Source organism: Carassius carassius, chromosome 8 (assembly GCF_963082965.1).
Source record: "Carassius carassius chromosome 8, fCarCar2.1, whole genome shotgun sequence".
NCBI lineage: Eukaryota > Metazoa > Chordata > Actinopteri > Cypriniformes > Cyprinidae > Carassius > Carassius carassius.
Window position 1 is genome coordinate 9,331,943 of NC_081762.1, and position 26,729 is coordinate 9,358,671.

General features: G+C 36.3%; 1 protein-coding gene across 1 annotated transcript; it reads left to right on the plus strand.

The window, feature by feature from the left end:
* The first annotated feature begins 9,683 nt into the window (after positions 1 to 9,683).
* Positions 9,684 to 12,561, plus strand: LOC132144666 (C3a anaphylatoxin chemotactic receptor-like). The gene is made up of 3 exons (XM_059555226.1): positions 9,684 to 9,881; positions 11,079 to 11,616; positions 12,003 to 12,561. Exons 2-3 carry the CDS (start codon positions 11,080 to 11,082, stop codon positions 12,513 to 12,515), a joined length of 1,050 nt encoding a protein of 349 aa, XP_059411209.1. The 5' UTR covers positions 9,684 to 9,881; position 11,079; the 3' UTR covers positions 12,516 to 12,561.
* The last annotated feature ends 14,168 nt before the right edge of the window (positions 12,562 to 26,729 follow it).

The following is a 26,729-nucleotide window of genomic DNA, read 5'->3' on the forward strand; positions in this document are numbered from 1 at the left end:
CAGCTGTACATTTTGGTTATTAGTAGTAAAACATTACCATCTAAAATAGCCCTTTAAAGCATTTAAAACACTAAATTAAAAGTTAAAATCACTGAATTGAAAATGAAAATCAATAATAGAAATCAGCTCTCAGGTCTTGCCCATGCTGGGGGGAGAGGTTGGAATGGAAGATACAGATCGTGTGGGCGGGTGTCTTATACACCTAACAACCTGACATTAGGGAAACTTAAGGTGACAGGACTATTCTGTGTTCCACATTGGCACATAACCAATCTGTGGGAGCCAGAATTCTTGCTGGTTGGTAGGGGATCAAATACTTATTTCACTCAATGAAATTAAAATCAATTTCTAAACTTTATATAATGTGTTTTTCTGGATCTTTTGGTTGATATTTTGTCTTTATCTGTTAAAAATAAACATACCATAAAAATGACAGACCCCCAGATTTCTTTGTAAGTGGGCAAAGTTACAAAATCAGCAGGGGATCAAATAAATATTTCCCTCACTGTATACACTATTATAAAAACATTTAGGTGCCGTTAAGATTTTTTAAAAAAATGTTTTTGATCCAAATGCTCAACAGTACTGCATTTATTTGATCAAAATTACCAAATATTGTATAATATCATACCTTTATTATTTCTGTGATGAAAAAAGCTGAATTTTCAGCAGCCATAATGCCAATATTAAGATTTCTTACAGAAGGCATTCTAATATGCTGATTTCGTGCTCAAGGAACATTTACTACTAATGTTGAAAACAGTTTTTTTTTCTTTAAAGAACAGAAATTTATTTGAAATAGAAATATTTATGTAACATTATAAATGTCCTTGTCACTTTTGATCAATGTAATGCACCCTTGGGGGGTCATGCAGGACTCTGGACAGATTGGAACCTACATCTTTAACCTGAGCACCACAGTATTTTATAGGACACTTCTAGGCCACAACTCCTACTTGGGCTGAGGTTTACCAAAGTTTCTGTTTTCATATTTGTCTTCACTTGTGCTGGCCCTTGTCTGCAGCAAAGAGAAGGATAAATCATATACAAACATAATTTATTATAAAACACTCTACTCAGTGCATGCAGTGCTGATACATAGATAATACGCAGTTCAATAATGAACCAATGTGCAAAAAAGAAAAAAACTCAAACAAGATTATTTTTTAAATGAGAAAATTTGTTTTCTTGCAACATTTTAGCACATATTTGAGGGCAAAAGTTTAACTAACATTAGGATATGACAAATATGCTGACATTTTTGGCATCTTTAATATTGTTTCTAATGAACTTTGGTACTACATCTTGTGTCATCACAATTCATATGAAATCAGGACAAATTTCTCCTCTATTTTGTAAGCACAAAGAAAAAAAATTGCTCATGCAGCATGTCAGCAGAGCATCTAATGATCAGCATATCAGTGTTTAATATGCTTGCACAACTCTTGTTTTCTGAGAAATAATTTCTATCTACTTCCTGTCTCAGGAAATTGATAACCACTTGATAACCAGTCAGTTGATTTAACGGTTGATTGAATTATGTCATGGAAAAAAGTCTCATAGCATCTTAACATGGAATATAACTGCTTCCAGAGTCTTCCAGAGAAAGAAGAAATACAGCTGTGTTTAATGCATCTTTCAAAGTTTACTTGCATGCCAAGATGCACATGCAAGTTCAAATGTTATAAATTATTTTCTAAACATTACTGTAATATATTTGTGATTCTATCATTTAAGTGGGTTTGGAATCTTCATTTTAAGTAAAATGTATGTATGATAAGAGTTAAATAAAAAGATGTGCTTTAAACTAGGTCAATAAACCTGGAGAAATGCCAAACTAATAGCTATGGAAAGCCTCATTAGCCCCTGTTGGTCAATGCTGTAACTACAGCATCAGGTTACAAGTGTCTCTCTAATGGTGGTCATTTGAAATTAGTTGTTTATTCTGATTAATAATTTATTAGAAGTAACATATAAATCACAATACTCTCTAGGAGGTCCTGTGTCAGCAAGGCTACTGCCAATGCTACCGGACAGCTTTACCCAGATATATCAAATAAATAGTTCAAATAAAAATTAGTGGAAAATGTACTCACCCTCAGGCCATCCAAGATGAGTTTGTTTCTTAAGCAGCATGTTTGTAATAAACAAATCCATCATTAAGAAACTCCTTTTAATTCCTTAAAACCTCTTAATGATGAATTTCTTTCTTACAAACACATAGCTTTGCACTTTACAATATGTTAACTGAAGGACTAGAGTTATGTGGATTATTGTAAAGTTTTTATTAGCTGTTAGACTGACGGCACCCATTCACTACAGATGATCCATTGGTGAGCGAGTGATTTAATGCTAAATTTCTCCAAATCTGTTCTGATGAAGATGCCTCATCCCTATGCCAAGGTTTTTTTGTGCTTTTAATTCTTTGTCATGTGTATGTATTTTCTTACTTGGATTTTATTATTTTTATTCACTTTTTGCACTTTGCACTAAGGTTGATTTAAAATGTGCTTTATAAATAAAACTTGGGGTTTAAAAAAAAAAAAATCCACTGCAGTAATGGGAATTAAGAAAAGCGTCAGAAGTCCACATATAATGTATGGTGGAATGGAGCAACCTGAATCAGAAAGAGAAGAAAAAAGCCGTAGCTTATTTCACGTCACTATATTATGACACACACAGACAAATATTATGATATTTACTGGCATACCGCTAAAAGATCACCCAAGGATATACATAACTCAAGTTCACATAAAACACATTGCTTTCCTCATTGCAGTTACAAATGGTCTGAGAATGAACATTTTGAAGGATAGCAAGTTTACAGGCCTAGCTAGGCCTAATTGCCCACTGATACTCTTACGAATGTATTTTGATGTGGTTCTGATGTAGTTTCCGATTTAATTGCTTGTTTAGATCAGGAATTGACTATCTGTCCAGTTACTGCCCCTTATGAAGCCACATCAACACTGCCACCAATTTTTCCAAAGAGTCTGTCTACCATGAATCACCTTCATCATTAGTCAAGCATAGATTAAATCACTGTACTAAAGTAATTATGGGTCAATGACACATAAAGACGTCCAAGATGATGAAAAGAAAGCATACATTAAGCTCCTAGACATGTAAACAAGCAAACAAAAAAAGTTTTGATTTGACGTCAAGGGGTGTGAGCAAATAAAAAGCATATTTTCTTATCCCTTGAATTGAATACAGAAGAGTGTACACACAGTAATTACCCCCCCCCCCCTTTTCTACTCACTGGAATTCTCAATTGCTGCCATTGTGGTTTGGCATGTTGTGTCTTGTTTTTGATATTGAGTAAAATTTTTGTCTAAAGCAGCTGCTTACTATAGAAGCCTGTTTCCGCCAGACTAAATAAAAAATAAAACAAGGTATTTGTGACTTTTTTTTTCTCAGGATGGTGTGATTTAAACTCGCAATTCTGTCTTTTTTCTCAGAATTGTGTGAGATAAACTCGCAATTCAATTGCGACTTATAACACTTATAAGTCAAAATTGTAGGTTATAAAGTCAGAATTGGGCTTCCACAGCCTACTAATAAAATGCAGCTAAAAGAAAAAAAAACTAGAGTCGTGGCCAAAAGTTTTGAGAATTACATAAATATTCGTTTTCAAAAAGTTTGCTGCTAAACTGCTTTTAGATCTTTGTTTCAGTTGTTTCTGTGATGTACTGAAATATAATTACAAGCACTTCATACGTTTCAAAGGCTTTTATCGACAATTACATGACATTTATGCAAAGAGTCAGTATTTGCAGTGTTGGCCCTTCTTTTTCAGGACCTCTGCAATTCGACTGGCCATGCTCTCAATCAACTTCTGGGCCAAATCCTGACTGATAGCAACCCATTCTTTCATAATCACTTCTTGGAGTTTGTCAGAATTAGTGGGTTTTTGTTTGTTCACCCACCTCTTGAGGATTGACCACAAGTTCTCAATGGGATTAAGATCTGGGGAGTTTCCAGGCCATGGACCCAAAATTTCAACATTCTGGTCCCCGAGCCACTTAGTTATCACTTTTGCCTTATGGCACGGTGCTCCATCGTGCTGGAAAATGCATTGTTCTTCACCAAACTGTTGTTGGATTGTTGGAAGAAGTTGCTGTTGGAGGGTGTTTTGGTACCATTCTTTATTCATGGCTGTGTTTTTGGGCAGAATTGTGAGTGAGCCCACTCCCTTGGATGAGAAGCAACCCCACACATGAATGGTGTCAGGATGCTTTACTCTTGGCATGACACAGGACTGATGGTAGCGCTCACCTTTTCTTCTCCGGACAAGCCTTTTTCCAGATGCTCCAAACAATCGGAAAGGGGCTTCATCGGAGAATATGACTTTGCCCCAGTCCTCAGCAGTCCATTCACTATACTTTCTGCAGAAGATCAATCTGTCCCTGATGTTTTTTTTGGAGAGAAGTGGCTTCTTTGCTGCCCTTCTTGACACCAGGCCATCTTCCAGACGTCTTGGCCTCACTGTGCGTGCAGATGCGCTCACACCTGCCTGCTGCCATTCCTGAGCAAGCTCTGCACTGGTGGCACTCCGATCCCGCAGCTGAATCCTCTTTAGGAGACGATCCTGGCGCTTGCTGGACTTTCTTGGATGCCCTGAAGCCTTCTTTACAAGAATTGAACCTCTTTCCTTGAAGTTCTTGATGATCCTATAAATTGTTGATTTAGGTGCAATCTTAGTAGCCACAATATCCTTGCCTGTGAAGCCATTTTTATGCAATGCAATGATGGCTGCACGCGTTTCTTTGCAGGTCACCATGGTTAACAATGGAAGAACAATGATTTCAAGCATCACCCTCCTTTTAACATGTCAAGTCTGCCATTCTAACCCAATCAGCCTGACATAATGATCTCCAGCCTTGTGCTCGTCAACATTGTCACCTGAGTTAACAAGACGATTACTGAAATGATCTCAGCAGGTCCTTTAATGACAGCAATGAAATGCAGTGGAGTATATGCAAATTGCTATTATAAAAACTTAAGCAGCAACTTTTCCAATTTCCAATATTTATGTAATTCTCAAAACATTTGGCCACGACTGTATTTTCTAAATATCGCTACAAAAAAAAGGAAAAAGATTACAGGGTCTCAAATGAATTGTGAATCCTTTAAATGAAACATCGGATGTATGCTTCATATGAGAAAGAGACTGTACTGTACATGTTAGTATTTTAATTATTAAATCAGATCCCTCAGTTTTTATACCACTCATTGAACGAAGGTAGCTTGTTAGCTTGCAAATTCGCCTGAGCTAGTTTCAGCTAACAGAAGTGTATTGACTATTTATGCCCACAGCTACAGGCCTTGATGTTCCATAGATGTTGTAGACCTTGCAGACATACAGGGTCTGAACAGTAGTTCTGGTTATCATTGTTAGAGTCTCTCCTTGATTCTGCAACTCTAGCTTTCCAGATCCACTGTCTCTGTCCCTCTCATAGCGCTGGACTGCAGGGGTTAGCATCACTATGGAATCGCTATTTTGGCCTGTAGCACCGAGGCTATTAGCCCTGCCCGGCCCGAAAGTGGAAAAGCAGCTAATGATTTAATGGTCTTCTGGACCATTGCCAAGTCAGCAGTCTTCCCCATTATTGAAGTTTCAAAAAACAAGAGATACACAATTTATACTGTAGGGATGGTCATTTAATGAAACTCAAATGTAAATATTCTAATATTCTATACTTGAATAAATATTCTAATATTCTATACTGGATATACTGGAATTTTGACTTTCATAAGCTGTATTGAACTTTTTAAATGTTTTACTTTACATGTAATGAATCTAGAAAAGAATACCCCCCCCCCCCCCCCAAAAAAAGAACTTTATAGATATAAAAAGATATATAGGCCTATGTGTTTGGGTGACACTGGAGCACTAAACCATAGCACATGGATATTTGTAGCAATAGCCAACACAACATTGTATGTTTCAATATTATCTTTTTTTTTTTTTATTGCCAAAAATCATTAGAATATAAGTAAAGATCTTGTTCCATGAATATATTTTATACATTTTCTACTGTAAATATATAATTTGGACAACATTAAAGGTGATTTTCTCAGTATTTAGTTTTTTTTGCACCCTTATATTCTAGATTTTGTATCTCGGCCAAATATTGTCCTATCCTAACAAACTATACATCAATGGAAAGCTTATTTTTAGCTCTCAGATGATGTATTATACATCTCAGTTTCAACAGATTGACCTTTATGACTTTTGTCTTATTCTTATGGTTTTGTGGTTTTTGTACTTTATTTCGAAAATAAGTATTACAACCTTGATTGACTGTTATGTATACTCCTTGCTCATGTGTACTTGAGAGGTCCAGGACCCTGAAGTCTGAAGAAAAAATGGTCACCAAATCCAACAGGAAAGTTGTGAAACACAGTGGTGCAATTTTTGTTTGAGATGCTGACAATCAGAGTTCCTTTTAGTAGAGACAACCCTGTTCTTTTTAAACTAAGCACATCTGGCCCTCTGATGTTTTTTCTCAAGTTGCCTCAATAGATTTGTTTATGGAATTTTTGAATGAGTCGGGGATCTAAAACTAACATGGAATTTGAACACAGAAGCCATTTATTGCATCTATTTTCTTAGGCATTTTCTTTTCCCATTCGTCACTGGTAGCACCTGCCTGCATACATAAAAAAACACACAATGAATTTCGCCATACTTCCTCAGCTGATTAAGCGCAGCACATGTTTTTTTAATTTGAAGTATTCAAATGATCTCATTAAGTATGTTTAAGTTTGCAGATATTTTATATAGCCTACAATAACAGAAATCTGAACATTGGATAAAGCTAGGTTCAGAATATTTGTTTATTTTTGTTGATATATTGGAGTTATGTAAGTTTTTAAACACTGCACATTTTCTATTTACATAGGCTATGTTATCCTGCTTACAAATATATTGTTGCTGTATTTTTATTATTAAATTTGAATTAAATTAATGCATTTAGCAGACCCTTTTATCCAAAGCGACTTACAGTGCATTCAGGCTAACTGTTTTTACCTAATGTGTTCCCTGGGAATCGAACCCACAACATTGTGCTGCTCTACCACTTGAGCCACAGAAACATTATAAAATTATTATTATTATTATTATTATTAAACTAACAATTATAAAATATCAAATGCATTTTTGATTATTTTCCTTTTTGAATTGTTTTCTTGTACCGATATTTACTTGACATTGAGTTTAATCTTTTTATTTAAATATGTATTATTATTGTATTAGTCTTCCTTACTAACTTTAATCACACATTTTTGTCAGTTCCGTTATTATTTCTTACATTTGACATTGCGTAAATCAATAAACTGCATAATTGACTATTATCATACATTTATTTTTCTGATTGTCAGGTCACAAATTCTTAAATGTTGTTCTGTAATGCTATATCTCAGCCGTAGGTGGCAGCACAGACCAACATTTTTACATCTTAACACTTTTTTACATCTTAATTTAGACGAGTTCAAAAGATAAAACAATATAAACACTTGAAAACAAAACATCGCAATCGTATTTCAGTGACATGATACTAATAGTTCTAATGCCATAACAAATTGATTTTAGTTAATGTTAATAAGTATTAAATATAAACAGTATTCACCCATTTATATCTAAGGTTAGAGACCACTTCAAATCATTTTAATTTGAACTGATATGTATTTAAAAACTAAATTCATGGGGGATTTGTAACTAGATGTAGGCAAAAACACATAATAAAATATTGACAAAGAGAACCAGACATGCAAATTATATGCAAATATTGGTGTATACAGTGCTTACATGTGAAATATTGCACACATTTATAAAAATCATTATTATTATTAGTAGTAGTAGCAGCAGCAGTATTAGCATTTTTATTCTTTCAAAATTCTGAAAATATGATGTTTTCATTTACAGTTACAATGACTGCTTTATAGACAGGAATGTAATTAGATAAATAATATACTTTAAACTATAACTATAAAATTTGCTAAAAATGTATTCACTTTTAGGCCATCCCAGGTGTGTTTCTTCATATAAACAGATGTGGAGAAATTCTACAGTTTATCACTTGCTCACCAATGGATCCTCTGAATGGGTGCCACCAGAAAAGCTGATAAAAATATCACTGTAATCCACAAGTAATGTAAGTAACCCAGAAGTTTTGTGTTTGTAATAAATTCATCATTAAAGGTGCACTAAGCAAATTTTGCCAAACGATGTAGATATTTGAAAGCATCAAAACAAACATGCCCACACCCCAACAGGACCTCGCCTCAATTTCTTTTTAATTTAAATCTCCGTCCCACATGTATGTACACAACCACAACCAGCTATGATGATCGGGGAAACAAGTGAAGATGACACACAAGCATATTCAAACAAAAGCCAGCACAGATAAGTTGTGAGAAACAAACTGAGAGATGCAAAATCAACATTACTCACCTATCAAGGAGGCAACTAAAAACAACGCAACCTCGGCGTCAGATTCAAGGCCTTCCACTGCTAGAAGGCTGCTCCAATATTTACAAGGGTCCTACCTCTTGCCTGATCATAACCCTTCATTTTAATGTTTTGTTTCTCTGATATTTTCCTCTTTTCTTATCTGCCATCTCTCTCTATCTATAGTCGATCTGCTAATATCCATCCTGTGAACTCAAATTAAACACTATCTTCTCTCTATCATTACAGGACACACCCCCTTACTGCTGATTGGCTACAATTGTGTTTTGGGACTCGTTCCAACACTGTGGTCAAAAATGTTTCTTCATATATTTCTTAGTGCACCTTTAAGTAATTATTAACTTCAAACTGTTGCTTCTGGATAAAATACAATCCTTATCCATAACACGGATTCCTCCAGTGTAAAAGTCTGAATCAGGCAAGAAATATGCACAGATGAAGATCCATTTACAGTACAAGTGAAATCAATCCAAAACAGTAGTTCTAAACCAACTTGATTGTGAATTTTAATGTGAGAGGACAACAGGAGATGGGCTTTTTACAGAAGAAAAAAAAACATTATTAATGATTATGGAGTGGTAATTGGGTCAAAAGTGACAGTTTATTCTGCGCTGTTAGCCTTGTTGGCAGCATGCCGACATATCTTGCTGTTGCATTACTGAGTTCTGAGTCCTGAGTTCAAATCCTGGCTTGAGAACCTTTCCCAGTCCCGCCCCCTTCTCTCTCTCCTACTTTGCTTCCTGTCAGCTCTATGTCCTTCCAATAATAGGCAAAAAATGCCAAAAATAAATCTTAAAAATAGAAGCGAGGGTTTCAAGTTAAAATGCTTTAATTATGCTTTTTCTTTTTTCTTACAAACAGTTTTCCTTTTCACAAGACGTTGTGTTGTGTGTTACTGTGATCCACCATTTTGGTTTCCCATTCTGACGGCACCCATTTATTGTAAAGGGATCCATTGGTGTGCAAATGATTTAATGTTCAATTTCTCCAAATCTGTTGCAATGAAGAAACAACCTCATCTACATCTTGGATGACCTGAGGGTGAGAAATCCCTTTAACAATCCCTTTAACTTCCCCAGAGGCATAATGGAGAAAACACACATATGTATTTATTTTTGTGTGTTTGTTCATCTGTGTCTCCTCCCTCTTCCTGTTTGTCCTCTCTTTGTCTGTAAAGAAGACACTTAATGATCACATGACAAAAAAGGGGAGAAAAGAGTTCAGAGAGAAGGAGAGAACTGGAAATGATGTCAATGAACCCGTCACTTATTTATTTGTCTGTACACTGAACATGACCTAACACTCTTACTCCGTCTCTGCTGGACACATTCACAAATTATTATGCAGTGGTGTTTCCTCAAACACTGATTGTGTTAACTAGTTCTTTGAGCAAACTTTCACTAAGGTAAGAACACCCACAGCAATTCATTATCCAGTTGGTAATTTGCTATATTTTAGATTTTTTACTAAAATTTTGCAATCGATGCTGTGCAATCATTTTATTCCATTTTTTGTGTTATATATACTATACATTTAATATGAGTTTTCAAATATAAGCTGTTAAATTGCCTTTCTCTGTCTTAAATTGTCATGCTTTTTTTGTGTTCTTCTTATTCGTATGTACTACTGCTTTCTGTTTTAACATGAAAGGAGAAACACAACTAACTCTGATGCAAAACAAAAGTTTTTGTTTTTCAAGAAGTATCATTGGGTTTTACATTGAGGAATTAATAACCTTCAATTAACTGTTTTCTTGCCAGGTTTGCACAACATATTTAGTGTGAGTAAATGCTAAATGTAATGGAAATACTACAATAAGATGTTCTGACCTTTCATGATTTAGCAGAGCAATTCAAAAGATATAACTCACATTAGCTTTGCTTTTAAACCAGTTTTATATGCTGCAACCTCTTAGTTGCTAGACAACTCATATTTATCTTACTATATGGTGTCGCTCAAATACGGGCCTGCGATGACACTTATGCTTACTAAATGGCAATGTACCAGAAAAATATTAGCCAACATTGAGTGAAACACATGCACAACACAAGTTTTATGAATTGCTGTCACAAATGTCTGAATCAGGTGCATGAAGATTTTTCTGCAGCTGTGTGCCATTTAAAAGCACTGGTTTCTTTACACTTCTCTATTTTGGTGAAGGTGAAAGGTTCAATATTTTCCCCCTTTTTCCAGACAGATATTTTGAAACAGACTCTGAGTAATAGCTGGGTGGCTTCTGTCATGTGAGAGCCCGATATGTCTCGATCAAACTATATTTAAAATATATATAAATATTTAAATTATAATTTCAAGTGTAATTGATATTTTAATAACCACCCCATAAATACACAAGGAAATGGTCCTGGGTGAATAAGAGGAAGTACATGTAAATGCTTATATTTTTGTGCTCATATTTACTCATTTCTAGTATTGTAGTTCTTGGGAATTATTTGAACATACTTTACACATTACAGATATCATTTTACCTGCATGCACTCCCTGGGAAATTAAACGGTGACCTTGCTAATAATTCCATCTGTGAATCATATAAAATGCTTAATTTGAACGGACATACTGTATAGAATTCTTATTTGTCTCTCAGAATGACTTCCATGCAGCCCCGCTCAGAAATCTCAACCAACCATGAGAAAATTCAAGTGGACATTGATGCCATTATGGATAATGTTACCATTGTCCTCTACACCATTACCATTATCTTCGGCATCACTGGGAACTCTGTGGTCATCTGGGTGGCTGGCAAGCGTCTGAAGCCCAATGTGACTAACGTATGGCTGGTCAATCTTGCCATAGCGGACCTGATCTTCTGCCTTACCCGTATAACTTCGCTCCTCAAAAAGCTTTTCTATGACTACTGGCCTTTTGGACTCTTTCTCTGCAAGTTCAATGGTTTCTTCAAGTACGCCAACATGTTCTGCAGTGTTTTTCTTCTGGCCGTCATCAGTGTGGATCGAGTGCTCTGTGTCTGGTGTCCAGTGTTCACCAGAGAACGACGGACGTTATTTGCAGCTCGTGTGGTCAGTGTGGGAGTTTGGATTGTGGCAGTGATCTTTAGTTCACCGTACTTTGTGTACCGGCAGGTCTATCTTGGTGACAACAACTTGAGCAAGTGCTCACTGGAGGTCAGAACAACTTTGGAATTCTTTATGAATTTAAAAATGGGTTATCAAATAATTATATTCGCATGTACTATAATATTGCATAGGTTGAATCGTTTAATTATATAAGTCATACATTCTAAGCAGAAAAATGGGGAAATATAAAACTTAAGAAAATAATATACTCCCAAAATTAAAATGTTGTCATTATTTAATATAATCACCCTCTTAGCAGAATATACACATCTCGGTTATATATATGGGATTTACAGCCTTCTATAACCCAAAGTCAATTTAAATTTTCATTTCAAATTTTTATGTGAACTGTCCATTTAAACATGAACTTTCTTTTATCATAGTAAATACGAAATAGTTTGTCATCATTCAGAAATCTGATTTACTTTGTGCAGGTGAAAGAAGCATCAAAGGGTGACAATTCAGCAAAAAACGCCTTGTACAGCATTCGCTTCTTATGTGGATTCCTGTTGCCCTTCCTGGTCATCCTAACCTGCTACATTATAGCTGGCATTGGCATACGCAGAACAAGGTTTTCTGGAAAATCGAGGCCTCTCCGGATTCTCGCTGGACTGGTCTGTGCCTTTTTCTTGTGTTGGGGCCCCTACCACTGCCTACTGCTGGCCAAGATGATGGACAAGAAGAGCCAAGCTGTTAAAGTGGGCCTGCCTATTGCTAAGGGATTTGCATATTTCAACAGCTGCATAAACCCGTTGCTGTACTTCTGCATGGGACTGGATGTTAGGCAACGCTTCAGACAAAGCATATCAGGGATTTATCGCAGAGCACTTATGGAAGAAGGCCACACTGTGCAGTCCCAGGAAGGCACTGCAGAAGAAAGCTGTAATTCTATTCCAAAGACTGCAGGGATCATTCGAGACAGACCCGAGGACATGACTAAAGTTTAAAAGAGATACATTTTAATGTCATTTTTGCTATTTTAGCAGTGGGGAAAAATGTGAAAAATCTATCTCTCTTTTTTTTCTGACAATTTTACTACCAGACTGTCTTTAAAATAATCTTGATAATTAAGAACTTATCTGAGGAAGACATAGAATAATAGTGAAATCAACATGTATATATTTGTGAGTGATGTAACATCTCCAGAGTGAGGAAAAGGCTATAAAAAAAAAAAAAATCCCCCCGGACCCCTCACACCCACGCCACTCTCTCTTCAAACTGTTTCCTTCTGCTCCGTGCTACATAGCACTGACCACCAGAACAGCTAGCACAAAAACAGTTTTTTCTCACAGGCTATATTCAGCCTGAACAATTAATCTTTCATAATTTTACATTGTCAATCACAACTAACATAGTTATCTGACATATTATGTTAAACTGCACATTTTGTAACTAACATATCTGCACACTTATAACATATCTCTACATTTATCTAAACAATGACATTTTTTCCCTATACTTCTATTACTGTATGTAGTACTTTTTTATACATTAGTGTTATATTACATTCCCACTGTGTTATTCCTATGTACTGTATGTCTGCACTACGTAAATACTTTCTTCTACACTGGAAGCTCCTGTCAAGTCAAATTCCTTGTGTGTGTAAACATACTTGATAATAAAGCTCTTCTGATTCTGATTCTGAGTGTAATTTTGACACTTTTGCGAAGCAAAATAATACATGCTTTTGTACATTATAAACTTTACAATTGAAAGCAATGATTTTCACAAGTCTGTTTCTGTGACCTCTTAGCATTAATATGTAAACCATGGTTTAGCGGCTATATTTCCTTGCTCAAAAGCCACTAAATTGAGGTCAGGTTCAGAAGCGATTCTAGGACTTTCATTTTAGGGGGGCTCAGCCCCCAATGAGAGTATAATACAAACACACACACACACACACACACACACACACACACACACACAGTACATATATATAGCTAATAAATATTTGACTAATAGTAGTAATGGTATGCTAAATGTATACAGGGTTTTTCCTACATTGAAAAGTTTTTGGCGTCCGCCAAAACGATTTTTTGTCCCGCCAAAGCCATATTTGATCTGTAATAAGCTTTTGTGAGTGAAGCAGGCTACTGAGTGACGGAGAGAACTCGCGCACGCACTCTCCGTCTTCAGTTCTGTCTTTGCTCTCTCCCTCGCATCAAAATCAACTGATCCGAATGGTCGGAAGACCGAATACATGTTTCACGTGGTGCATTCGGAAAATATTTTTGCTGAATTACCGCTGGGTGTGAATTGCAGGCAACCCATGACAAGCATTCCACACATGCAGCTGACATAACTTTAAATAAACGCAAAAAAAAAAGGTTTAAGAGGTTTAGGTTTAGGAGTAGGTGTGTGTGTGGGGGGGGGGGGGGGGGGGGGGGTATAGGTCGTTAGGATTAGGGTATTGGTCGGTTTTACATTTGATTAGTCGGAATTGGGAATAACACCGGTGTGATGAGATGTACTAATATCCGTCTGCTCGGGCATGATTGTTTTAGGCCTGTAATTGATTGATTATTGAGGTAATAGGGGTGGCACGGTTCGCTGAAAAAAAAAAAGTTCGGTTCAACCACACACGGTTCGGCACGCACTTCAACTTAAATCTGACAAAGCATCTGTAATATAATCTGTAATATGGCTTGCTATAAATTGCACGTAAAAAACAGGGTTCAGCTAATAAATGTTTCTGTTGATGCTTGCGCATTCTGGCTTCCCAGACATTAGGCTACAAATGAGAGAAAAAAAAACCCTGGACAAATCATTCACACTTGTTCAACGCGAATGCTGTACATGAGCAGTAATTCATTCCGTCATCACCTGGGTGCTGATATCTGTTTAAACTAAACTCATTTAAGCTTTGTCAGTTTAAACATTTAAGAGCCAGAGGACACGAGCTCGCGCGTGCAGTGTGAAGATTTGTGCGTGAGCTCATCCGAAGCGCGTAAACGCTTGCCTCGGCACGCGCGCACATACAAGCTCTCGCTGAAAAATTGTGTTTAAATGGACAAATTCACACAAAAAATCATGTCAAAATGCCTGTTTTGGTAAGTATCCTGCAGCAGACATAGCCGGCTGAACGTAGGCCACTGTATCAGTGCATTCTCTTCAAGTGACAGTCTTTATATTAATAGAACAGCAACAACAAAGAAATCACTCACTGCTCCTGATTAAAAAGCTTCTGTAACTTTAATAAAGAACAATCTTTAATTTATACAGTCAAATATGCAATGCTGTTTTACATTTGATTACATTATTCAATTTCTGTAGCTAAAAATGAATGTAGGTCTGTAATTTGTGTGAAAATATTTTTGAAGAATTGAAGGATGACTGTTGTCATAATATTTTGTATGCTAGTTGCAATAACCTGAGTATTTCCATTTTGAAGTGTTTGAAATATGTTTTAAAAGGGAAAGTGAAACAGTACATTATAGGCTTAGGCCTGTAATTGACTGATTATTGTGTTTATATACGAGTAATAAGCCTGTGGAAATACTTAATGTTATATTACTGTTAAAAATGTTTAATTATAGTTGGTGACTGACTAACAGGCAACAAGAATGTCAGAGTAGAACTTACATTGTGGCCTTTTTTTTATAATTATTTGCAAGTGGTAGATCTTGGTTTACATTTGGACTTTGGATGTGATCTTAGGCTCGAAAAGGTTGGTGACCACTGGGTTAAAGCAATTGGTCTGCCAGTCAGTGTCTGTATCAGTGTATAACAAATCATTACTTCTTAGAAGAACATAAACATCTGAAATGAGAAAGTAAGTGTGCTTACCCCATTTAGCAAGAGTGTTTAGTAAAATTTAGCATTAATAAATAGGCCTATGACAATGTGTAGTAAATAACCTATAAAATCATTTAAAGTTAGACTGGAGTGAGATGAAACTAGATCAAAGCACAAAGCAAGCTGTTGCTAGCTAGCTGCTAATTTTCTTACATTTTATATGGTAAAAAATTACACTATTACACCTTTTAATGCTACGTTTTTAATGGTACTTTTTAATTGATATGATTATACTAAAATAATTATCAGCTCTATCAAAAAAGGATTTTATCTTTATGAAAGCCAGTCGTGGAAAAATCACAGCTTTTTTGCAAAGAGGGCAAGAAAGGATGACAGTGATCATTTTTTCATTAATAAATAGGATAAGAAAAAAATCACAAACTGTTTCTTTGTATTTATTTTAAATGTAACATTTATTGTCAATATTGGGATCATGTGGGTACTAGGGTACTCTTTGCTGTGTGTGGATAACCATGTCGGTCAGCTACCACCGAAGACCAATTTTGACCCAGTAAAAACCCTGGTATATATCAAACACAATATTCCACTGTACTGCATAGGTATAACATATAACTGGATAAACCAAATACAAGTCTTCATGATCACACACACCTGTTTACTGTACACACCCAGAATGTTACTGTTTGCATTTATAGTACAACCCTTTTTCCTTAGCTCAAGTATGCAAACATTGAAAAATGCACTGGCAAATGTATTACATTAAGTAAAATTTTCAAATGAAAATGGCAACATAAAGTGTGTGTTCATATGTGCTTCATTTTCACTGGAGAAAAAAGCTGTGGTGTGATGAGAGATGAACGCAGTGAAAATTCAAATCTGATGACATTTTCATATGTCTGCTTTAGCACCATTTTTGACGGAATGATGTGTCATTTGAATATTGATTATGATTGGTCGGTTTAGAAACTAAAGGTGTATATATGGCATATTGTGCAAAACTGAAGCATGAAGAAAGATGTACCATTGTATTATACAGAGCATTTTATGAAGCAGTTTATTTTGGTCCTCTTGATTATTTTTATTATTATTTTCTTTTTTGTCTGACTACATCTTAAAAGCCAAATTACATGGGAAAAGAAAGTAATGAATACAAAACGTGAACTTATTTATTTTCCTGTCTGTGGTTTTGGTAATATAAAGTTTCCCACTTTTGAGCTCCTGCTGCCTCTTCTGTGTGATTATTTGGGATTTATTTATTTATTTTTGGATACAAGTGCTATGGGTTTTTAAAACTTTATAGAGATTTTATTCTTGAGTGTTTTTTATTTGAAGATGTTTCTGTTCTATTTTCCTTTTCCTGTCTACTTGAATGACCCGACTGCAGCCTAATGTTAGAAAATGTCCTTTTAAATATTATCTCATAAGCCACCAGGGTTCTGCTTTTTGGGTTTCAAAACTGTAAAAGATGTCAACCACTTTTCAGCCTGGTATTGGAATATAATCTTACTTTATAGTTTTTTTTTTTTTGGTGTTTTTTTTTGTTCTGTTTTTTTTTTTTTTTTTTTTTTTTAACAAGCATAAATGGATTCTGAGAAAATAGCTTAAGTTGTGGTGACAGTTTTAATGGGTGGTGACGGGGAAGTGAAAAAGTGTCACACCAGTCAGAGTAGTGTTTATAACATGAATCCAATTTTCCATTTTCTTCTGAAGTGTCTGTATTTACTACTAATGTTGTTAATAGTGATATGTTGATATCAAGCTGCATCACAAACAATGTGTTTTGACATTGACTTCCGGTTTGTTGGGCAGGTGTGAAGCAGTGTTTTTCAGCTGGTTGTTTGGGGCCCAAAAATAGGTCACTGGTCTGTTTTAGAAGTAAAATGCAGCTTTTATGTTAAGCAGTTAGTAACATGGTTGTGCATGAGATATATCATCAGTCTTAAAAAACATAAAAATCTGACGCACACTGTTAACGAGCTTGTAAATCAAAGTTCTTTTCTTTATGCAAAGTTTGGGCCTTAAAGGGTTAGTTCACCCAGATAGCAAAATTATGTAATTAATAACTTACCCTCATGTTGTTCCAAACCCGTAAGACCTCCGTTTATCTTTGGAACACAGTTTAGGATATTTTAAATTTAGTCCGAGAGCTCTCAGTCCCTCCATTGAAGCTGTGTGTACGGTATACTGTCCATGTCCAGAAAGGTAAGAAAAACATCATCAAAGTAGTCCATGTGACATCAGAGGGTCAGTTAGAATTTTTTAAAGCATCGAAAATACATTTTGGTCCAAAAATAGCAAAACCTACGACTTTATTCAGCATTGTCTTCTCTTCCGTGTCTGTTGTGTGAGAGAGTTCAAAACAAAGCAGACTGGATATCCTGTTCGCGAACGAATCATTCAGTTCACCAAATCGAACTGAATCGTTTTAAACGGTTCGCATCTCTAATACGCATTAATCCACAAATGACTTAAGCTGTTAACTTTTTTAAGTTGAACCAAACCAATATCCCGGAGTAATGCATGCACTCAAACAGTACACTGACTGAACTGCTGTGAAGAGAGAACTGAAGATGAACAACGAGCCGAGCCAGATAAGAAGAATCAAGGAGCTGATGATACTGCGCATGTGTGATTCAGCGTGAAGCAGACTGACACACAGAGCGCATGAACCGAACTGATTCTTTTGGTGATTGATTCTGAACTGATTCTGTGCTAGTGTTATGAGCGCGGGTAAACCGAAGGCTTGAATCAAGGGCAATCATCGCAAATGACGCCATTACGTCGAGCGCAAAAGAACCTGTGAACCGTTTTCTTCAACCGGTTTATTGAATCGAACTGTCCGAAAGAACTACTGGTGATCCGAAAACCGATGCAACCGGTTCTTGAGTCTTTTGTTCGTTATCTGGCTCGGCTCGGTGTTCATCTTCAGTTCTCTCTTCACAGCAGTTCAGTCAGTGTAGTGTTTGAGTGCATGCATTACTCCGGGATATTGGTTTGGTTCAACTTAAAAAAGTTAACAGCTTAAGTCATTTGTGGATTAATGCGTATTAGAGATGCGAACCGTTTAAAACGATTCAGTTCAATTTGGTGAACTGAATGATTCGTTCGTTAACCGGATATCCAGACTGCTTTGTTTTGAACTCTCTCACAACAGACACGGAAGAAAAGACAATGCTGAATAAAGTCATAGTTTTTGCTATTTTTGGACCAAAATTTATTTTCGATGCTTCAAAAAATTCTAACTGACCCTCTGATGTCACATGGACTACTTTGATAATGTTTTTCTTACCTTTCTGGACATGGACAGTATACCGTACACACAGCTTCAGTGGAGGGACTGAGAGCTCTCAGACTAAATCTAAAATATCTTAAACTGTGTTCCAAAGATAAACGGAGGTCTTACGGGTTTGAAACAACATGAGGGTAAGTTATTAATTACATAATTTTGCTATCTGGGTGAACTAACCGTTTAATGTTATTGGGAGCTTCGCATTACACTTTGAACTACATTCCTATTTAAGTCAGTAATTATTTGAATTGGCTTGATTACATACAGTAAGTTTGACTAATTGTGTTAATTTCATACTTCTTTGTAATTATAAAGCCCTTTAATCTGAAACAGCACTGTATAGTGAAACCGAAATACAACTATCAGAAACTCCCTGACAGAAAGTAAAAATGCTCACAGGAAGAAAGAACTTCCGTTTAAGCTTTTTTTGCCCTCTCTGTTGTTTCTTGCATAATATTTCCCTTTGTCCTTCCTTATTTATTTTCTTTAATAGCAATTTTAGAACACTTTTTTTTGTATTTGGTAATAAGTATTTGTACTTTAATATCCTTCAAAATCATACATTTAAAATAATTACTTATTAAATTGATACAAATGTTTGAATAATTGTTATAAAAATTTATAAATTTTTCATTTTTTTATTGCTATTTTTCAGTTGTTTATATATATATATATATATAATCTTTCTATAATCTGTAGAAGTAAGTCACAGAAAATAAAAAACCCTGGTGCATGAAGATGAGACTCAGCTATTTATATATTAGTGGCAAATTTTCCTGGCTATCTTTTATTCACAATGAAAGTAGCCTTCTGTGAAAATCTGAAGAGGAAGTGAATTTTCACAATAGAGTGGTGTGTGGACATTTTAGTTTTTACACTTGCATTTAGTCAACCACCCAAAACCCAAAACAAACACAAAATACAAGTTAAAAACGTTGGGAATTATTTATTTTTTTTAATAAATAGATTTTTAAAAGAAGAAGAAGAGAATCAAAGAAGAAATTTAACCAAGCATTGGTATGTGCTAATTATCAAGTATTTCTATATTAATATAGATATTATGAATTGCATCACAAATTTACTTTTCATATATTAATTTATTATTTGCTCATTTATTCATTTATTCTTAACCTACATTATTTATTTATTCTGTATTACTCAGCTGTGTGTGTCATGTATACGTGAGGATGATTCAGTCCAAGTCTTTCTTCTTTAGCGTGTGTGTGTATTCGTTCAAGGTTGAGACAGAGGTACTTTCTTGGGCCCCTGGTCATTTCTGCAAATTTCTCTTTAAAAATTTTTGCTTGGAAAGCACATCAAAGCCTGAAGGTGTAATTATTTTTGATCCAGATATATCAGGAGACTGGAGCTCATCTAGCTCATCATGCTTATCTTCTAAATGTGTTAAAACCCACATCTGGATGCTTTGCAGACTTACAGCAGTAGAGATGTGCAGTGTAAATAATATCTTTCTAATACCATATGTCACCTGATTAGGCCCAAGGGTAGGGGGCCCTTTTTGCCTAGCTAAGTTTGACCAAGCACTTATCAGATCTTGCCGAAGGTATAAGAAAGGAATGGACTTGTTGAATGGACTGACTTAACCTAAAAAATGTTTTAATTTTTTTTAAGCTAAGTGGTTGCAAACTATTTAGATTTAAAAAAAAAAAAACCTTGTTGAAAGTTAGTCAATGAAATTTGTTTATTTAAATGTAGATACAATTAATTGCTTGCAACCACTTACCTTAAAAAATTTAGTAAACTCAATGAATAATTTTTTTTCAGTGTAGGAGCTTTTCTATACTTCTACACTTCTCTTCGCTTCTACTTCTCCTTTCCTTCTCTCGCATCGTGCATTACATATTAGATGCCTAGCACATCCTATTGATTGTTTGTATTTTAAGGTAAACTTATTTGACTCAAGACCCAGATATAAATATAGTGTTGTATTTTAGTTAGATATATAGACTTATTAAAATGATTGGATTTAATATATTCACTAACACTTAATGTTTCAGTTTTGATTATGATTATTGTATTACTTATTTGCATAATTGAATCTTTAACTACTTAACTTCAACTTTAAGGTATCAAACTAAATTGATAACTTTCCTGCACCAGCACGTCAGTATGGCTGCAGATTTAATTAACCTGTTACTTATTAATGGCTAGCTAGTTTGTTGGTTTGTAGTTACTGATAATCTTTTTTTTAGATAAATTTGAAGTAAAATATTAGTATGAGTTTGTTGAATCCAGTCAACACTAAAGTATAAAGAAATGCACTTTTTTATGTTCTGACAATTTTATTAACTAATAATCATTGATTTTTGTATTTACTTTTTTTTCTTTCTTTTTTTAAGGGTGTCAACTATATTCATGAAAGATATGGCACCTTTTTTTTATTTACTTTTTATTCCACAAATCTCTTAACCACCATCTCTGGCACAGCTGATAAGCATGAAGAACTGAAAGCTGGGGTCAGATTTCCCAACAAGCATGTGCACGCACATCCACAAACACTGACTATTTCTGTCTTTTATATCCTGGAATAAATGAACCCTGGAAAATATCATTTGTTAGATTAGTCATTATTCTTACTTGGGCAAAGATACAAACATGCCCACACATGGAGACTGTTTACCTCCAGCATTAACCACTTGTATCACCCTTGACCACAAGCTTGCACTTGCTTTGCATAATCATACAAAAATAAATTTAAAGACAGAACTGTGGAAAAAAATGAAGCTGTAAACTATCGAGCAAAGGAAAAAAAAACATAAAACCAGTCATAGTCAAAGTCAAAGTCACCTTTATTTATATAGCGCTTTAAACAAAATACATTGCGTCAAAGCAACTGAACAACATTCATTAGGAAAACGGTGTCAATAATGCAAAATGATAGTTAAAGGCAGTTCATCATTGGATTCAGTTATGTCATCTCTGTTCAGTTAAATAGTGTCTGTGCATTTATTTGCAATCAAGTCAACGATGTCGCTGCAGATGAAGTGTCCCCAACTAAGTCATCCAACTAATAAGCAAATTCGCCAACATTTCCACCAGAATGTATTTTGAAATTTGATGATAAACCACTGGCAATGGAACAAGTGATTGTTCGTTCAAATGCATGGCACAAAACAAAAAGTTGTGCAGCTTCCACCACCAGAGGGCCATTGGTTAGGGGAGACTTCACCTCACACTTTCTCAGTTTAGTCTTTATTCCACATATGAGAAAGTAAATCCCTGTGGTAGACACAGCAGATTTTAGAAGAGAAAAATTCATTTTTTAATGTAAAAACAAACAAACAATCAGAGTGGTGTCTCTAAATGTTCAAGTGTTCAAGTTCAGTTTAATTATGTCCAGTGGTGTCAAAAGTATTGGCATTCATTACTCAAGTCGAAGTATAGATACTAGGGTTTAAAAAGACTTTTGTAGAAGTTGAAGTATCAACTCAAGCTTTTTACTCAAGTAAAAGTGTAAAAGTACTGGTTTAAAAAACTACTTAAAGTATAAAAGTAAAAGTAATGTAAGGAAAAAAAAATGCCATTAAGAACAAAAGCTTAGGCCGCGCCACAGGGGCCTATTGTGTACTACCCCTCCTCAAAAAAACATTTTTCTAAAGGCCATAGGCCATAATGACTATAATGTTATATTAAAATGTTCATGTTGAAAAATTTGGGATGCACTAGGCTACCTCTTTCAGCCAAAATGAACGCACTTTAGTACAATGCAGATAGATTAAAGGACTAGAGATATGATGACTAGTTGCCTATAAGTATTGTTATGGTGCAAAAAGTCAAACTTCAGAGGCATGTCATCAATAATCTTTAATGGAATGTAAATGTACATCCAAGCTTAGTTGCAGGAATCTGTGAGGGCAAAGGACAAGAACATTGTCGTACCCAGGGCAGGCTTAGCAACAATAAGCCTTGTATGGTTGTCTATTTACAATAAACATTATAGTGCTGTCAAAATGAATGATTAATCCAAGTGATTAATTAAAAACTAAAAATGAAAAATAACTCAATCCTGATACCTTCTTGATTGATAGCTTCCTGTGTTCGCTACATACTTCTGCTATGTTCAGTGTTCGGGGGGGAACAAGTTACAAAGTTGGCATAGCCTACTTATCACAACATCGTCAATCGCGCCATTAAACACAAACGATAATTTATTAAAACGTCTCGCTACCAAACTACCTACAGTAGCTTAATTTGTGGAGGACGAAGAGAAAGCACCCATTTGGTAAATGAGCCAGTGAGAAATAATAACTTTTAAGTAGGGTCCAGTGCCTTTTCGATACTTTTAAAACGGTACCGGCGCCTAAACGGTACATGAACCGATACTTTAAAAAAAAGAACCGCAAAAAAAAACTATAGATAATATTAAAGAACATTACAAATATTTAAAATAAATCCATAGCTTTCACCTTGGATGCTCTCATCTCCCAAGTTGTGCTTCCCTTAATCTAAGGCTAATACATGTATTTCACAATCTGAGTCATTATTTAATACAAAATCACACATAATGTTTCTACTGTATCTCTGTCACTCACTCTGATATTTAGTTAAGATTAGTGCTGTCTGTCACTGTCTTTAATCAGTTCTGTGAATGACTGTACGTATGCTCATTCTTTATAAAGTAGCAACAATGTCATTTTTAAAATACAGTACTGTGCAAAGGTCTTAGGCACATTAGTATTTTCACCCCAAAAAAGGGTTTTAAGCCAGTTATTTATATCTTTTGCTGTAGTGTGTCAGTAGGAATTAGTTTGCCATTAATTTAAAATCTAGTGCGATTTTGAATGCACAAGCAGTCTGACAACGGCAAAATGAATGTTTGGAAATGTAAACTGATATTTTATACTGACACACTACAGCAAAATATATAAATAACTGGCCGAACACCATTCTTTAAAGTGAAAATAATAACGTGTATAAGACTTTTAAGAAAACTTTACAGTAGATTGGAAACCGGCTCCCTCGTGACCTTTTGTAAACTGTATTTATGACAAAGAACTGCACAGATACAGACATTCTAACAATCTATCGATAAACACATACCTTGTGTCCTCTTGTGTTTAAGTGCGCATGCGCTGCTCCGCTCGCGGTCTGCGGGTTGAAGAGCGCACTGAAAGACGGAGAGGAGACCCGTCTGACGCCGGTCTCATATGAAATGTAAAGGGACTGACTCTGAGGCGATCGGATACCGGTTCCATACCCAACCCTTCTTTTTTAAGAAATATATTTTTTCATAAACGAACCCAAAACTGTTTATGTCCTTGCCTGGAGTGTGATGTGATTTGTGTCATGTGCAGGTGCGATGGATCGCGTACAAACCAATAGGGTGTCGGAATGGTATATGTTTATACTTCTCATCCAACCACATCAAATTCACTCCATCCGGATGGCGCGATTTATCTGGATAGTTTTAATTATTATTATTTTTTTTAATGATGACAAATGAAAACAAGCCGAAACGAACCTATTTTTAAAAAGTCGGCTGAAAAATAATTACTCAAGTATAGATACCCGGAGGCCATTCAGGAGCCCACTGCTGGTCTGGATGCCATTCCAGTCATACCCAAGCTCCTTGCCCTGCCGGCTCTGCCCAAGCTCCCTGCCCTGATGCCGGCACCGCCCCTGCCCAAGTTCCTTGCCCTGATGCCGGCTCTGTCAAAGCTCCTTGCCCTGATGATGTTTCCGCCCTTGATGAGTGCCTTGACAGTTTTGCCCTTGCTATCTGTCGGGGTCCCTGTTCAGCTGGAGCCCTCCTGGTCTCTCCATCTGGTTCCGCCCTGCTGGTCTCCCGGGGTTTCGGTTAGGCCGGAGCCTTGCTGGTCTGTCCCTCTGGCACCACCCTGGTGGTCTGTCGGGGTTTCTGTTAAGCCGGAGCCCTCTTGGTCCCTCCCACTGGTTACGCCCTGGTGGTCTGCCTGGGTTCCTGTTAGGCCAGATCCTCGCTGGCTCGTCCCTCTGGCTCCGCCCTGGTGGTCTGCCTGGGTTCCTGTTAGGCCAGATTCTCGCTGGCTCATCTCTCCGGCTCCACCCTGGCCCACTGCTGGGACTCCTGGACTGCCTGAGCCTCCTTGGCTCAGCCCTCCAGCCCCTCCCTGGTCCCTTTTAATAACTGTTTGGGTTTTCCTGTTGGTTGACTGGGCTCCCTTCCCTCCCTCCCTCCCCTATTTTGTCTGTGTTTTGATTTCCATGTCTTATGTTCTGTTGTGTACCGGGCTGGTGTTGCCATGCCTGTGCTGTCATGATCCTGGCTTGTTTTTGGGGTTCCTCGTTAGGGGCTAGTGTCAGGGTTCTGTCTCTTCAGTCTAGTGTTATTCATGGTTTTGTGACAGAGCCCTGACACTCTCCTCATGTCATTGTTTTCATGTGAGTGCGCGGCTTCGAGACTGCTCGAGCCGTGCGATCTTGTCTGCGTGTCCTGTTTCATGTTGGAGCATGGTGTTCGGATCCTGGCACTCATGTCTGGCTGAGTTTCGGTTTCGTGTCGGGGACCGGACACTTGCGCTCCATGTTCTGTCTTGTTTTGGTAGCATGCGGTCTCCGATAACTCAAGCTGCGTGCTTTCTTGTTCTATTTTGTCTTGTGTTGTTGCACGCAGCTTGGTTTTCGCTGGCTGTGTGCTGTATTGTGTGAACACGTGGCTTATGAGTTTGCTCATTAGCTAGTTCAAGCACATGGCTTGTGATTGGTTTGTTGGCCATGTGCTTGTGTTTTTGTTTTGTGTGAGCACATGGCTTTTGTCTTAGTTCCGATGTGCCATGTGCTCTTGTCAATTGTCTTGACCCCACCCATCATGTTACCTGATTATTGATGTAATTTTCCCCACATGTGTTCCCTCGTTACCCTCCTCATTAGCTCCCTATTTAATGTCCTTGTGTTTGCAGTCTGGTTGCTAGTTAGTTGTCAAATATTTGTCTGTGCACATCGTGCCCCTTTTCAAGATTTGTCTGTTTCCCCTACGGGGTAGTTTTTGTTTGTTAATTTTATTATTAAAGAGCCCTTCTCTCTGCATCATTGAGTCCTCGCCTCATCCCTCTACCTGAACCCTGACAACGTGAGCACAGGGAGGCAAGATAATGTGACGCACTTACGTTATAATATGCTAATTAGCACATGACGTCATCTAGAGACATTTAGCAACTTTTTTTCAGGCGAGGTTTAGCTACTTTCCATTGAAAGAAGTTGGAAACACCGATACACACGTGTATGGTAAAAGGATACAGAGTGAAATTGTACGTTGTTTTTAATTACCTGCTTACATTTAGCTACGTTTTCTTGAGATAATTGAAAGGGGATATTTTGGTTTGCTATGGAAAATACAATAAATGGTTAACTTAGCAAGCTAATCACAACTCTTTATTCTTTGCCAATAATATAATATATCTCTATTATAGGCATATTCTAAAACAATATCAATCCCCATAGAATGTTGTTGTCACTGAAAATTAAATGTCATAGGGTCCCTGTTAATTCTATTACCATTGTATCCTTCAAGTCTTTGAGCAGTTGAGATGGATATTTTCGAAGATAGCAGAGAAAAAGAGAAGCAGCCACAGGAGATTGGAAGGCCAGTTGATTCTGAGGGATCCGGTGTGATTGAGGTCAGTAATGATCTATGTCTAAGGATTGTTTTGTTTTCTTCTAACAATAAGCATTTGTTGGCAGGTCTAGGCACTATGCATAGCCTAAACTTAATTATTTCATTACATTTATTATATATGCTAACCATATTCTGACTAGGACTGAGGCGATTATAATCGTGATTAATCACATCCAAAATAAAAGGTTGTATTCACATAATGTGTGTACTCACACTGTGTATAATATATATATATATATATATATATATATATATATATATATATATATATATATATATATATATATATATATATATATATTTATATACACTCACCTAAAGGATTATTAGGAACACCTGTTCAATTTCTCATTAATGCAATTATCTAATCAACCAATCACATGGCAGTTGCTTCAATGCATTTAGGGGTGTGGTCCTGGTCAAGACAATCTCCTGAACTCCAAACTGAATGTCAGAATGGGAAAGAAAGGTGATTTAAGCAATTTTGAGCATGGCATGGTT